At 49.6% G+C, this 16,828-nt stretch overlaps 1 protein-coding gene across 1 annotated transcript; it reads right to left on the bottom strand.

The window, feature by feature from the left end:
* Positions 1-684: 684 nt before the first annotated feature.
* si:dkey-43k4.5 (potassium voltage-gated channel subfamily S member 2) lies at positions 685-16,006 on the bottom strand. Its single transcript, XM_042341845.1, has 3 exons — positions 15,863-16,006; positions 3,057-4,056; positions 685-1,472 (listed from the first exon to the last, which is right to left on the bottom strand). Exons 2-3 carry the CDS (start codon positions 4,020-4,022, stop codon positions 1,011-1,013), a joined length of 1,428 nt encoding a protein of 475 aa, XP_042197779.1. The 5' UTR covers positions 4,023-4,056; positions 15,863-16,006; the 3' UTR covers positions 685-1,010.
* Between the last annotated feature and the right edge of the window lie 822 nt (positions 16,007-16,828).

Genomic DNA, 16,828 nt, shown 5'->3' with positions numbered 1-16,828 from the left:
AAAACATGAGAGGTTTTACTGAAAGGAGAATTTATTGTGACTGATTCCCAGGAGCTTGGCAATTAACTCCACTCATTGTTTGTTACACTCCATCTCGCTTGTCCAAAATGAAGCTTTCACGAGTGTGAGCTTAGTGAATGGATCAGCACTGGCTGGCTGACTCCCTTCTGACACCTACCAGAGGAAGCAAGACCTTCACATGAGGGGGATAGAAGGGTGTGGGAGGCAGTAAAGGAGATTAGTGGAGTATATAACACCGTCACCGACTGATTGGGCAGAGTGGCCTGTTTCCGCGCTGTACAGCACGTTCTTTGTAAATCTTTGTACACTGTCTGTCCACACTCCCAGTTCAGTGACAGCACAGGTTAGAGACAGAGTAAAAGTTCCCTCTACGTTGTCCGTCCACACTCCCAGATCAGTGAAAGCACAGATTAGAGAGTTGTTCCCCCTTCTCCTCTCCCCCCACCACACACTCTGTGCCACCCTCAGTATCCCTATAGCCATATAAGTGCAAGTTGTTGTTGTTGTTATCCCGTTGTCCAGTGAAGCTGTCCCAAGTCAGGGGCTATTTTCTCTGAGGTTATATTATGCTCTGTCTGATGTGCTGCCCTTCTGCTAGCTGTATCTGAACCTATTTTTCTCTGCTCACTGACAGACTGCAGTAAACCCACAGGTTATCGCGCTTCCATCCTTTATTGAATACAATGCTGTTATACAATATGCACAGCATGCACAGAGAGTCTGCCTCTAACTGCAGGTAAATACTCACAACCACAGTGATTAGCGGAGTATTGATTTAACAGTTACATCCTCAGTTGCTTCGATTGTGGGGGCAACCCCCACAATCGAAGCAACTGAGGCCTCAGATAAAGCAACTGCGGCCTCGAATAAAGCTAGCCCTGCATCGTGCTCCTGATCAGTGGGGAACACAGTCCTTATTTATTCCGAATCCTCCTGCCGTAAAATGCCGTAATCTAATATAGATTGTTTTAACCCTGCAATTTGGCCGGTCACTGCCTGACGGACTCCGTTACCCAATTGTCTGTCCGTTCCTGGTTTCCCCCTGCGCCGCACTCCTCCTCTCCCTCCACCGCCTCTCTCTCCCCCTCCTCTCCGTCCCCCTCTTCTGCTTCCCCGGGGTCTCGCACCCGGCTATTCCTGACCACGGCCTCCAGCGCCTTCTGCCGCCGGTAGAAGTGGGAGAACTTGTTGAAGATGATGGTGATGGGCAGAGCCACCACCAGGATGCCACACAGGATGCAGCCGGAGGCGGCCAGTTTTCCAGCCACGGTGGTGGGCACTACGTCGCCGTAGCCCACGGTGGTCATGCTGACTGTGCCCCACCACCAGCACGCCGGGATGGTGTCCAGGCCCACGTCCTCGTCCTTCTCTGCCGTGTACGCCATCCCCGAGAAGACACAGACCCCGACGCCCAGGTACAGCAGTAAGATTCCCACCTCACGGTAACTGTGCTATAGGGAGAAACACACACACAAAGACGCACACACACACGCACGCACAAACCCACACACACACACACATACGCACAAACACACACAAGCACACACACACACAGCTCTGGTTAAACTATAACAGTAATAATAAGCTTTGCATTTGTTATAGCACCTTATCATGTCGTTGAGGCATCGCAAAGCACTTCATAGAATACAGTAAACCTCACATATGTTGTATCATTGGGACCATAAGTTTAATATGACGCGATATGACGTAATGAGCGATATCAAACTTGCATAGAATACAAACTCATGAACGAGGTCTACAACTTTGGCAATTGTATGATTTCTACCGACCAAACTTATGCGAGTTTTACTATATTGTTCAGTGGATTGACTGTGTACTTTGTGGGCGAAACACAGCAGCCAATTGCAGTGTCCCACAAACAGTGGTGGATGGAGTGACTAAATTATTATTATTATTTTATTGGGAGGGATTATTGCTCCCGGAAAGCGAAACACCCATCGACTAAACAACTGGGTTCCTGCTAACTGCTGGTAAACAGAGGGGTGTGTAGTTGGGAAGCTTGCCTAAGGTTTTGCCCCCCCTGGGATTCGAACCTGGGTCCTCTCGCTTGCAAGCCAAGTGCTCTATCCACTAAGCTACGAGACTCCACTAGCTGTTCGTCATGGGGGTAGAAATGGGAGAATTTCTCCCAATAACAGTATTCACTGGGTTCTGCTTAAACTGTACCAATGTGACGGGAGACGTTCCCACACCAGCTTCTCTCTCTGGCCTGGTGCTTAAAACCGTGTCTTTCAGCTCCCAGAGAAGGGAACGACGCAAACAAATCCACTTTCAGACAAGGAGCCACTTTCACTCCTCGCTCCTATTTATATCCATTGAGTTACACAACCAGATGCAGATCCAAACCCTCGTTACAATCTGGACTTTAAATTATGCAATTAGTAATTGATGAGGAAAGGGGGCAAGGCGGGGGGCGGGGTGGGGGGAGGGCAATGCGTGTAGCTCGGCAGTGTTGAACCCTTTTATTGTGTGGGGAGGTAAGAAAACTCCACCACCAGGAAATGTGATTGAGTTAAGATCTCATTACGTTTCACAGTTTCTAGTTGCTGTGACTTCAGGGTACGTCCAGAATCTTTATGCTGGAAAATGGGACACTTTCCTAATAGTGACTCGGTATCAGTCAGGGTTAGAGACACAGTAAAGCTCCCTCTACACTGTGCGTCCACACTCCCAGGTCAGGGTTAGAGACACAGTAAAGCTCCCTCTACACTGTGCGTCCACACTGCCAGGCTAGGATTAGAGACACAGTAAAGCTCCCTCTACACTGCGTACCCTTGACTGTCCAGTGCCTTGGGACGTTCTCCTGATGTGAAAGGTGCTGTACAATCATCATAGAATTATGCAGCATAGAAGGAGGTCATTCGGCCCATTGTGTCTGTGTCAGCTCTTTGAAAAGAGCTATCCAAATCAATCCCACTCCCCACACTCTCCCCAGAGCCCTGCAAACTTGTCCTTCCCTGTTGTTGAATACATAAAGTAACAAAGAATAATAGTTTTAAAAAAAAGTCTCTAACCTTCAATGTGGCTCCCAGTGAGCGGAGCCCTGTGGAGTGCCGGGCGAGCTTTAACACCCTGAAGATCCTCATGAGGCGGAGCACCTGGATGACCTTGCCCAGGTTTCCCAGGTCAGTGGATTTGCCCACCACCAGGTCCACCAGTAGCGTGAAGTAGAAGGGCCCGATGGACACGATGTCGATCATGTTGAGCGGGTGCATGAAGAAGCGTTTGAGGTTGGGGGCGAGAAGCAGGCGGGCGCACACCTCCATGGAGAACCAGGCGATGCAGAAGTGCTCCACGATCTGCAGCCTGGGGTCATCCATCTGGTTCTGGTCCTGGTCGAGGAGCTGGTACTCGCTCATGCTGTGGATGCACATCGTGGCGATGGAGCCCAGGACCACACTGATGGACAGGAAGCTAAAGAGACGGCTGGGGATGGAGTAGCCGGGATTTTCCAAGGTCAGCCACATCTGCTTCCTGTAGTTCCCGTACCTCATGGACTCGAAGCGCAACAGGTCGTGGTTGAAGTCGGAGATCTCATCAGGAGAGGTGTCAATGCTGCTCACATCGCTGTCCTCGTCCCAGTTGCGCCGCCGGCTCTCCGTCTTGCGCTCGTGGTAGCGGTAGCTGCAGCAGGTGTCCAGGAAGAACTCGTTGATGCCCCAATACTCAATCTCCTGGGAGAAGGAGAAGACGCACAGCTCCTCCATGATGTGGAGCTTGCCCGTCTGGTAGAAGTGCAGGACGTAGGGGAAGAGGCCGGGGTTACGGTCAAAGTAAAACTCCCGCGCGCTCACATCATAGTCGTCGCATATCTGCAGGATGGACTCCTCGGACTCGCAGGCCAGCAGTTGGCCCAGCCTGGTGTCCGGGAAGCGGGAGAGGGTGCTGGAGCTCAGCGATCGCTTCAGACCGCCCACGTTCACGTTAATGAGGCGTTCATCGAACTCGGGGTCCCAGGTCCGGAACCGCTCGTTTACCATCGCAACCAGCCAGGCAGGGGGAATCCCAAATAACCTGGGGAAGGAACAGCAAAGGGTTAACTCGAACACACAGGGAATCGGGGGATGGTATCTTAATCCTTGCATTTTGATATAGTGCTTTTCACATCGGGAGGACGTCCCAAAGCGCTTCACAGAATATACTGTAAAGTGAATTGACTGTATATTTCTGGGCGAACGCGGCAGCCAATTGCGCACAGCAATGTCCCACAAACAGTCGTGGATTGAAAATGACCAATTTATTATTGTTTTTTTTGTTTGTTTTTTTGGAGGGATTATTATTAGGCATATGGAGTAAGGAAACTTGCCCAAGGTTTCGCCCTCTGCTGGAATTGAACTCAGGTCTCTCGCTTGCAAAGCGAGTCCTCTAACCACTGAGTTACAGGACTCTTCTGCGGTGAAGCGAACCACCAATCGATCCGTACCATGGGCACCCAGGAAACATCTCAAATCGATCTTTAACGACCATCTGAACGGGTGCAGGTAGTTTGAGGTCTGATCCCAACGATGGCACCTCCCATAATAATAGTAATTCTAGCATTTGATACAGCATCTTATCACATTTTTGAGACGTCTCAGGATATACTGTAAAGTGAATTGACTGTGTATCTTGTGGGCAAAACGCAGCAGGTTGGCAAGAGCCAAGGCTTGCGGACGCCATACTGTGCATTGGGGTAACTACCTAACCAGCTAAATGAAAGCCACGTAACTTGCCATTAATATCACCAGCAAGCTTTCCCGCTGCTCATCCAGCTAGGACCACCTCACCCTTTAGGGCTTTGGTTTGCAGGGTTGACAGGAGCTGAGGGGGAGGATTCCATGTCCCCAGTGACTGTTGCCCTCAGTTAATCCTATAAATCAGTTCCCCTCATTATGTGATCAGCGATCTTCCTTCAACCAGACGTGCTCAGGAAACATAACACAGAAAGGTGACAAAGCTGCCTTTAAAAGAGTCACTTGTTGTTGAGGTATTAAATTGTCTGGAGAGTTGTGAATGTTCCCGCTCAAGGTCGGGTTTTAAGGCGGATCCACAGCCAATGTTGTGCGTGTTAATAATAATGATAAAAAGAATCTCTGTTCTAAACCAACTCGTTTTTGCCCACAAAATACACACACTCCACTTTACAGTAAATCCCGTGAAGCGCTTTGAGACATCTCAACGAGTGATAAGGCGATTTAACAAATGCAAGTATTATTTATCACCATTTAAATGTTATGAAAGTCTCTGATCGCATCCTGGTGCTGATAATGAGGTGGATTTCTTGTACTGTTTTGCTAATGTAAACAATGGCCAGTCATGATTTTATTGCCAATAACACCTGAAATTCCACTCACTTTCCTTATTGCTTCTCTGACTGCTTTAGGATAATATAATAATAATCCTTGCATTTGATACAGCATCTTATCACGTCATTGAGACATCTCAAAGCTCTTCTCAGGATAGACTATAAAGTCTAGTAACTGTGTGTTTTGTGGGCGTTTAAAATCAAACGTGTGATTCGGTTCACAAGATGGATTGTTTGGGGGAAAAATTACGCCCAATTCAGGGGCAATGAGGGGTTGGTGGGGGGGGGGAGAAAGAGATTTTCTAGTACTTTACCCTCTACTCTCTCTCTCTGACTATCAGAGCTTTATCCTGTCAAACTCGTCTCTCTTTCTCCTTGCATTTGATATAGCACCTGCTCACAACATTGAGACGTCTCAAAGTGCTTCGCAGGATATACCATAAAGTGAAGTGGCTGTATATTTTGTGGGTGAAATGCGGAAGCCAGTTGCGTACAGCAGTGTCCCACAAATAGTCGTGAATTTTATATTTTTATACTGATTTTGTATTATTATACAATACTCCCAGTAATGAGTGCAAGACACTCAGTAAGACAGTCAGATGTCCACACATTGTACACACTCTGGCCCTGAAAGCCAAGCCATTCAGTTGCACTTTTGTAGGTTTTACTCCCCTCCTCTTTAAAGAAAGGGATAAAAACAAGATAAGACCAACTATTAGAGAAAAGCCAACAAACCTCATCAGAGAGAGAGAGAGGTGTTACACAAAGACAGTGTCAAACCACAAACTCCCAGAATAGGCATAAATCATTTGCTTTTTTTTGCATTTTGCATTTCCCTTTCTTTAAAGATATATGTAATATACACACACATATATATACACAGATATATATATTCACACACATTTGTAACGTATACACATTATATATACACACAGGTAATATATATTCACACATATTTATAATATACACACACACACTCACAAACACAGAGTTAAAATATCACTAACGTCAAATAACATCAGAGTTCATTTAAAATGTAATTCCAAAAAACACATCAAAAGGAAAGATTTACCTTAAAAGATGTTTCTTTCTCTCTCTTGGATGGGTATTTTTTTTAATCTGATTTATAAAGTTTATTCATTCCTCTATATTACCTCCTCGGACAAAGCAGAAACCACATGAAACAATGGGCGAGTCTTCCCTTTCTTTTAAGTCTAATTCGGCTCCAGTTTGTGTCTCTGTGTTAAGTGTTCAAGTCCTGGTTTATCCCATTCCTATCGTTTGGTCTCACCTCAAAACCACCTCAGCACCAAGTTTTCCACTGGGAGATGTTGAGGATGGAGGTGGGCAGGTTAGGATAAGGAAAGGGTTGACCCACCTCTGGGGAAAAATGAGCAGTTCAATAGTTCTGAGATGCTGTATCTTCTGGTGAGGGAATGGGTGGGAGGGGAGAGGTACCCCCCCCCCCCCCTCTCTCTCTCTCTCTCTTGTTTCTAAACAGTTGGAGATGGTTTGGGTGGTGGGAGCCCTTTGCCTAATGTGCTCTCAACACACAACACAAGCAGTGAGTGTCTCCTCCAAGGGGGACATCTGAGAATGCCTCTCTCTCTCTCTCTCTCTCTCTGACACTGCCTCTCCTCTCCTCTCTGCTCTTCAGGGAATGTTGTTAACTTGTCCCCAACATTGCTCACATCTTCCCCATCTCTGCTCTCCTCCTCCTCCTCCTCCACCTCTCTCTCTGCCTCTGCCCTGAGAGCCGCTGGAGCTCAGTCGCAGTGTGACCGAGGCACAAGGAACCTTCTCTCTTTTTTCTTTCTCTCTCTCTCTCCTCTCTCTCTTCTCTCCCTCCCTCCCTCTCTCTCATCTAGGAGTTTGGGACCAATTGGGAGTTTCCCACAATTCACCGCATCACTATGAGCTGCACATCTGACACTGTGTTCTGGTTTGAAACCCTCAATTGCAAAATGGTCAAAACCGGTGAATGCATTTATCTTTAATTCACTCAGAATCTGTACCCACTGCACTTCCAGTTTATTTCCGGATCTCTTTGCAAACTGTGCATGTCCGAGCCAGTGTCCGAGCAGAGGGGGAGAAATGCCTATTGCAGGTTGTGAAGTGTAAACCTGAGGTTCTTTTCTATCCGCACTGTGAATTATGTCATCGAAATTCATATAAAGTAGTGTCGTCTAATATAGTAGTCGGTGTCACTGATGGCAGAGAGAGGTAGAGAGCAGAGGCAGTAGACGCTTGAGTTAGAGAACGCGGCTATCGATTCTATATCAAAGTAATTGAAGTCATTTTTATGGATTATTATCCCCCACAAAATACACCATCAATTCACTTTGCAACGCAGTATCTTCCACGAAGCGTTCAGCGACGCGCGATACAGTGCTTCATAAGAGGCAACGATTAATATCAGTGGTAGTATTGTGCATCTAATTCTCGTTGTTACAGTCGAAATGAATTATTTTCCATCCATAACAAGATGTTTGTTGGGACCTGATGTCAAATAACATTTTAAACCTTTTAGACTGTGTTTGGATAATGAAATCGGTGCACAGGATAAAGCATTTCTTCCCGACACCCGGAGCATAGATATGATTCAGATATTAACACCTGGATTTAGAGATTCACAGCGTATTGGTAGCAATATTAATATTAATATTAATATTATTATTATTATTATCCTGTGTGCTCATCAATGGGTGGGCGATGGGGTTCAGTGTGAGGATTAGGAGAGCTCTTTTTTTTATTGGGAATGAATTGATGTATCGAGAAAGGTTGGGAACATTCCGGAAAAACCAGAGGGATTTGAGGAGAGGAGCGATCAGGAAAGGACGGTGTGTTTTATGAGCGACCGAAGCAACACATTCGGTTGATGGGAGCAACGAAAAAAAAACACACACCGGTAACATTGCAGACATCGCCTCGGTGTGTGCAGTTGGCGAACACTCGTGAAGGGAGAGCAGTGGATTATTGTCCAGAGAGAGAAGAGAAATGTTTTTCTTTTATATGGAAAAAAAAGGAGTCGATTTGCCAGTTTGGGATGGGATGGGGTGGGATGGGGTGGGATGGGATGGGGTGGGGTGGGGTGGGATGGGGTGGGGTGGGGTGGGATGGGATGGGATGGGATGGGATGGACGGAGGGAGGATTTGACCAGACAAAGAGATGGAGGAGAACACAGATGATGGACCTTAAAGGAAAGAGAGAGAGAGAGAGAGAGCAATGAAGGGCAATCCATCTCGGTTTCTCCAGTCGATTGAACTCACGAGGAACTCAAAAAAAAGGGGATAAAATCTTTCTTACTGGGGTTTAGTCATGAAAGTCAGGCTGGTCCCCCCCCCACACCCCCAGGGCTCACCCCGTTTGTAATGAGCCAAACTGTCGCATGTGGACAACCCAATTCCTATCGATTCAGTAACATTGTCACTGTCCATCGTCTTGTGGTCATTTTTGTTCGTGTGTTTTATTTGGGGGTCGAAGAATAGGTGAGGTTTTGTATGTAACCAGAGGATGGAGGAAGGGGAATCCGTGCAAATAATATACTATTATTTATTATTATTACTGTATTATTATTATAATATTTAATGGATTTAAAAAATCAAAAGTGTGAAAATATTTATCATGTGTTAGCCTGAGACTGTGTAAACGGGTCTGTGTGTGTGTGTGCCGAGGGGTGTGTGTGCTGTGTGTGTGGAGGGGCTGTGTGTGAGTGAAGGGCTGTGTGTGTGGGTGTGTGTGTGTGGGGGGGGGCGTGTGTGTGTGTGGGGGGGGCTGTGTGTGTGTGTGTGGGGGGGGCCTGTGTGGGTGTGTGTGTGTGTGGGGGGTGTGTGTGTGGGGGGGGGGGCTGTGGGTGTGGGGGGGGGCTGTGTGTGTGTGGGGGGGCTGTGTGTGGGGGGGGCTGTGTGTGTGGGGTGGGGCTGTGTGGGGGGGGGCTGTGTGGGGGGGGCTGTGTGTGTGGGGGGGCTGTGTGTGTGTGGGGGGGGGGGCTGTGTGGGGGGGGCTGTGTGTGGGGGGGGGCTGTGTGTGTGGGGGGGCTGTGTGTGTGTGTGGGGGGGGGCTGTGTGGGGGGGGGCTGTGGGTGTGGGGGGGGCTGTGTGGGTGTGGGGGGGGGGCTGTGGGTGTGGGGGGGGCTGTGGGTGTGGGGGGGGCTGTGTGTGTGGGGGGGGCTGTGTGTGTGGGGGGGGTGTGGGTGTGGGGGGGGGGGGGGGGCTGTGGGTGTGGGGGGGGCTGTGTGTCGGGGGGGGGGCTGTGTGTGGGGGGGCTGTGTGTGTGTGTGTGGGGGGCTGTGTGTCGGGGGGGGGGGGGTGTACAGACGGTGTAACCTGGACATTGCTCTCTCCTTTATCCCATTCTCTTTGTGTCTATGTTTCTGGAGGGAGTTTCCCGCTGACGTCACTGGTGGGGAGTGCCGGACAGCTCACGTGACGCGGGAATCCCCGAGACAGGGAATCCCCTCAGTAACTGATACATCAGGTTCTAAGGGCTCCCCTCCCCCCTCCCCCCCTCCCACACACACAACCCCCCACACACACACACACCACACACATACAGTCCCCTCCACACACACACACATACACACACAGCCTCCTCCACATACACACACAGCCCCTCCACATACACACACAGCCCCTCCACATACACACACAGCCCCCTCACATACACACACAGCCCCCTCCACACACACACACAGCCCCCTCCACACACACACACAGCCCCCTCCACATACACACACACAGCCCCCTCCACACACACACACAGCCCCCTCCACATACACACACAGCCTCCTCCACATACACACACAGTCCCCTCCACATACACACACACCACACACCACACACAGCCCCCTCCACACACCACACAGCCCCCTCCACATACACACACACAGCCCCCTCCACATACACACACAGCCCCTCCACATACACACACAGCCCCCTCCACATACACACACACACATACACACACAGCCCCCTCCACACACACACACAGCCCCCTCCACATACACACACACAGCCCCCTCCACATACACACACAGCCCCCTCCACATACACACACAGCCCCCTCCACATACACACACAGCCCCCTCCACATACACACACAGCCCCCTCCACATACACACACAGCCCCCTCCACATACACACACACACACAGCCCCCTCCACATACACACACACCCACAGCCCCCTCACACACACACACAGCCCCCTCCACACACACACACAGCCCCCTCCACACACACACACAGCCCCCTCCACATACACACATTCACACACAGCCCCCTCCACATACACACACAGCCTCCTCCACATACACACACACACACACACAGCCGCCTCCACATACACACACACACACACACACAGCCCCCTCCACACACACACACAGCCCCCTCCACACACACACACAGCCCCCTCCACATACACACACACAGCCGTCTCCACATACACACACACACACACAGCCCCCTCCACATACACACATACACACACAGCCCCCTCCACACACACACACAGCCGCCTCCACATACACACACACACACAGCCCACATACACACACACACACAGCCCACTCCACACACACACACAGCCCACTCCACACACACACACAGCCGTCTCCACATACACACCACACACACAGCCCCTCCACATACACACATACACACACAGCCCCCTCCACACACACACACCACAGCCGCCCTCCACATACACACACACACACACACACACACAGCCCCCTCCACACACACACACACAGCCCACTCCACACACACACACACAGCCGCCTCCACATACACACACACACACACAGCCCCCTCCACACACACACACAGCCCCCTCCACACACACACACAGCCGCCTCCACATACACACACACACACACAGCCCCCTCCACACACACACACAGCCCCCTCCATACACACACACACACACAGCCCCCTCCACACACACACACACACACACAGCCGCCTCCACATACACACACACACACACAGCCCCCTCCACATACACACGCACGTTTCAGTCCAGAGAAACCGCACAGAGAAACCGCACAGTTATAGGCAGAGCCAGCCGTGTGTGTGTGTGTGTGTGTGTGTGTGTTTGGGATGATGTACATATGGATACAGTTTGGATTTGGTTTTTTTTTACAAAAGAAGTCCTCAATTTCTTAAAAATATATCAATATACTGTGTTTAGCGGTGCGCTAACTGACTGCTGATCCGCTTGGCATCTCTGTATCAGAATGGAGAGACAGACAGATGGGATTTGCTCTCAATGGCTCAAATCCGAGCGAGGAAATCAGACTGGCTGATAGCGCACGGTTTACTGCAGACAGGTTCCTAAGCTCTTAAATGATTACAATGATCCCAGCGTTTCATACAGTGTGTGTGTGTGCGTGGAGTCCTGTAGCTCAGTGGTTAGAGCACTCGCTTTGCAAGCGAGAGACCTGAGTTCAATTCCAGGCAGAGGGCGAAACCTTGGGCAAGTTTCCTTACTCCACACAGAGCCTAATAATAATCCCTCCAAAACCAAAACAATAATAAAATTGGCATTTTCAATCTACGACTGTTTGTGGGACATTGCTGTGCGCAATTGGCTGCCGCGTTCGCCCACAAATATACAGTCAATTCACTTTACAGTGTGTTCTGTGAAGCGCTTTGGGCGTCCTTCCGACGTGAAAAGCACTATATCAAATGCAAGGATTATTATTATTATTATTATCAGGGGAGTGGGAATCTGAAACTTTCTTTCGCTCTCTCCCCCAAAAGACTGTGGATTATGGCTGGATCCATTCAAATCTTCAAGACTGAGGTGGATAGATGTTTGTTAGGTCAGGGTACCAAGAGATACGGGGAAAAGGGGAGTAAATGGAGTTGAGGTGCAGGTGAGCCATGATCTAAGCACATAAGAACATAAGAATTAGGAGCAGGAGTAGGCCATTCGGCCCTTCATGCCTGTGCCCCACCATTCGATAAGATCATGGCTGAACTTCAGACCTAACTCTGATTACCCGCCCTATCCCCATATTCCCTAATCTCTCTTTTTTAAAAATCTATCAGTCTCAGCCGTCAAGATGTTCAAGGATTGAGCATCTACAGCCTTCTGGGGTAGTGAATTCCATAAATTCACCCTCTGAGTGAAGAAATGTTTCCTCAACTCTGTTATAAAAGGCTGACCCTTCATTTTCAGACTGTGACCCCTGGTTATAGATTCTCCTCCCGGGGAAACAATCCCTCAGTGTCTACTTTATCAGCCCTTTAAAAATCTTATAAGTTTCAATAAGATCCCCCCTAATTCTTCTGTACTCTTGAGAATACAGCCCCAGTTTATTCAGCCTATCCTCATAGGTCAGTCCCCTCATCCCAGGCACTAACCGAGTGAATCTACGCTGCACCCCCTCGAGGGCAAGTGTGTCCTTTTTTAAATAAGGAGACCAAAACTGCAGACAATACTCTCGGTGCGGTCTCACCAAGTCAGCAAGAATTCCCTACTCTTGTACTCTAAACCTTTTGCAATGAACGCTAACATGCCGTTCGCTTTCTTAGTTGCTTGTTGTTCTAAAACAACAACTTGCATTTACACAGCGCCCTTCGCATGAGGCAGCGTTTCAGAGCGCTTAACAGTGGCAGAGCCTGACTCCGATCCACGGGAGAGGGAGGAGGTGACCATAAGTACGGCCGAGGGGAAGGTCTTCGGTCATGATCTGAAAAAGGGGATGGAGGGGGCAAGGGGCAAGGATTGGCGGAGAGAGGACCAAAGTTTCGGAGTATAAATAGAATCTAATAAAATGGTGGAACTGGCTCAGATAGGCTTTACGAGAATATAAAAGACGTCATCAAAGGTAAGATAAGAATGTCTCGTGAAGATCTAAATTTCACGATATCTGAACAATAATTTGTCTTATAATAACACCGGCAGAGAGAAAAAACGATCAGCAGAACCACTTTGTGCATCGATCTCCCAGATTCCACAAAGATATTGTGTTTCTGTTGCAGGACTTGATGGAGAGTGCAGAAGAGACTGCGTTGGGTACAGATCAGGATAAGAGCAGCTTCTACGAGTCCCGAGAGATTCTCTCACTGCGCTTCGATTCACTTCCCGAAGCTGATGGTTTTCTGGATCCTAATTTGCTGAGTGGGTCTCAGTTTTTACCTTCTTGTGTGTGAAACTCCCACTTTACCCCAGTGAAGTCAGTGCCCGCCTTCAGGAGATCAGAGCGTTTCATTAACCCAAACTTCCCCTCGCCCTCTCTCTACCTGCCTTCCAAACCTGGGCTAATCTATCTGTGATAATCCCTTCAAAAAAAAACTATAATAATTTGGTTACTCACGTTTCACCCACAAAATACACAGTCAATTCACTTTACAGTGTATCTCGTGAAGCGCTTTGAGACGTTTCAATGACATGATAAGGCGCTGTATCAAATGCAAGGATTATTATTATTATTATCTTTCCAGCCATCTCTCCCACCCTCAGGCCTGAGCGCTGCACAGTTTCACCTTTTGCAGATGTGAAAGGAAAGGTCCTGGTTGTTTTTTTAGTTGCATTTATATGGTGCCCTTCATGCAGTGTAGCTTGTTAAGCACTTCTAGACCTGCCCTGCGTGAAGGGCGCTATATAAATGCCAGTTATTATTTTTCCAATGGTTCCGTGATCCTGCTGAGGGTTACAAGATGTGGAGCGTTTTAGAGTAAAGACAGCACTGTTTTGTAAGCTGTGAATTTCTCTGCCAAATTCCTCTGCTCCCACCAGCTGGTGTTCTGTCTCTCAGTGTTTACACTATAATGTGGTCAGCTGGCACAGAAAGTAATATTTCTGACCGTTCACCCTTCTCCTCCTCAAAGTGATTTGACTCCTTTTTCCCCTCCGACACCAGGGAAGTGGGGGGCAGTATCACAAGTGGGGACGAGGAAGGACAGGGCAAGGGCAATGCTATTGGGTTTGGCTTCAATGCCAATTGAATAGTGGAGTCCTGTAGCTCAGGTGGAGTCCTGTAGCTCAGTGGTTAGAGCACTCGCTTTGCAAGCCAGAGACCTGAGTTCAATTCCAGGCAGAGGGCGAAACCTTGGGCAAGTTTCCTTACTCCACACAGAGCCTAATAATAATCCCTCCAAAACAAAACAATAATAAATTGGTCATTTTCAATCTACGACTGTTTGTGGGACATTGCTGTGCGCAATTGGCTGCCGCGTTCGCCCACAAATATACAGTCAATTCACTTTACAGTGTGTTCTGTGAAGCGATTTGGGACGTCCTCCCGACGTGAAAAGCGCTATATCAAATGCAAGGATTATATTATTATTATATATTCCCACCCAGTCCACACCATCCAGCACTCTGAGACAATTTAGGTGTCAGCCTGGCTCAGTCTAAACTAATACTCAAATGCAGTTTTAGGTATGGGTGTGTGGGTGTGTGTGTAGGGGGGGTGGTGTGTGGGTATGTGTGGGGGTGGGGATTGGTGAGTGGGTGTGTGTGGGGGGGGAGGGTGGGGGGGTGTGTGTGGGGGTGGGGGTTGGTGTGTGGGTGGGGGTGGTGTGTGGGTGTGTGTGGGGGGGAGGGTGGTGTGTGGGTGGGTGTGTGGGGGGGTGTGGGTGTGTGTGGGGGTGGGGTGTGGGTTTGGGTGCTGGGGGTGGTGTGTGGGGGGGTGTGGGGGGTGTGTGGGGGGGTGTGGGGGGAGGGTTGTGGGTGTGTATGGCGGGTGTGAGGGGGGGCGTGGTGTGTGGGTGTGTGTGGGGGGGGTGTGAGGGTGTGTGTGTGTGGGGGTGATGTGTGGGTGTATGTGGGGGGGATGTGGTGGGGGGGGCGTGTTGGTGTGTGTGTGGGGGGGTGGTGTGTGGGTTTGGGTGCTGGGGGTGGTGTGTGGGTGTGTGTGGGGGGGGTGGGTGTGTGGGGGGGTGGTATGTGGGTATTTGTGGAGGGGGGTGGGTGTGTGTGCGTGTGGCGGGGGGGTGTGGGTGTGTCGGGGGTGGTTGTGGGTGTGTGGGGGTGTGGGGGCGTGTGTGGGTGTGTGAGTGTGGGGGTGTGTGGGTGTGGGTGTATGTGGGGGGGGGATGTGGTGGGGGGGGGTGGGGGCGCGTGTGTTGGTGTGTGTGTGTGGGAGGGTTGCATTGTCAGGTGAGACATTAAATCGAGGTCCCTATTTGAAAAGTGAAGGGAGTTTCTCTCTCTTTCTTGGTGCCCCGACTGACAATCCCCCGGATAAAATTGATCACTCACTTCATGGCTGTTTGTGGTGGGCAGAGGGGGGCTGCTGTGCGTTCACCTTCAAAACAGCCAGTCACTACATCTGCCTTCTCAGGGTGTAGTGTAGTGATTGTACACTGTGCACCTCACAGCACAAGATGTTGCATCAAATGTAAGGGTCATTAGTAGTATTATTATTTTGACACAATGAGGTGCTATAAAAGCATAAATCTGTTCAGTCCATAAGAGACTGAAAATTTTGGTGACGGAGTGGGTGAGGCAGAGTCTGATATCATTTATGGACATTGTTGAAAGTGACTGTAAGTGTGTGAGAGCCCGGTACTGTACTTACAGAGGGAGGCCAACCGGCAGGTCCCAGGTAGAAGACTCCAGGAATAGCTTGTCATTATTCCCATTTGTGTCTAGAATATTCCCTTCATGTGATCGGAAAGTAAACTGGACGGGGACAGGAAAAGACTCTATCCTTCCCGTTTGCAGCTGTTCCGATCTGCCCTACTGTTGGGAGAGGAAGGTCTTTCACTCGTTATATACACACACACATACACAGTGTGTGCCTGGTAGGATTGCAGACTGCAGATCATAGCCTCAAGCACAGAGAAGTGGAGTGATTTACAGGTGGGATGGGAGCTACTTGCTTGCACTCGTGGGAATGGAGGGAATAATCACTGAGGAAAGAGGAGAGAGAGAGAGAGAGACGGCGAAAGAGGTAGGACGTCCCAAGGCACTGGACAGTTAGGGATATGGACCCGAGCTGAGGGTTGTGGAGGGCAGGGAGGGTGGGGGGTAGGAGGGCGACCGAAGGAGCGGTCGTAGAGGTAGGTCTTGAAACAGGCCTTGAAGGAGGCGAGGGAGGGGGCGAGGCGGAGGGGCTGTGGGTTGGAATCAGGTCACTGTTTAATGGTATAAGTGTCTGACAGCAGATGTCAGTGCTTTGTGGCTTGTCCGGGAGTTGGAGGAACTCCAGTTCAGTCCACACAAGGCAAATATCAAAATATAATAATAATAATTTAGTCACTCAATCCACAACTGTTTGTGGAACACTGCTGTGCGCAATTGACTTTGCCCTTCCCAACTTCTGCAACCTGCTGACCCCATATCAACCTGTCCGCTTCCTCCGCTCAGCAGACTGAGGCTTGCTCCACGTTCTAATCCCTCCCCACCTCCCCCGGTCTGCCCCACCCTTGGCGGTCGGACCTATAGCCTTTCTGCCCCCACCCTATGGAACGCCATCCCACGTTCTCTTTGCCTTGCTCCCTCCCTTGTCTCCTTCAAGGCGCACCTCAAAACCCTTCTCTTC

This window comes from Callorhinchus milii, unplaced genomic scaffold, assembly GCF_018977255.1.
Source record: "Callorhinchus milii isolate IMCB2004 unplaced genomic scaffold, IMCB_Cmil_1.0 Scaffold18, whole genome shotgun sequence".
In the NCBI taxonomy this organism is placed as follows: Eukaryota; Metazoa; Chordata; class Chondrichthyes; order Chimaeriformes; family Callorhinchidae; genus Callorhinchus; species Callorhinchus milii.
The sequence above is the reverse complement of the archived record's forward strand: the minus strand, read 5'-3'. Positions and strand labels throughout refer to the sequence as shown.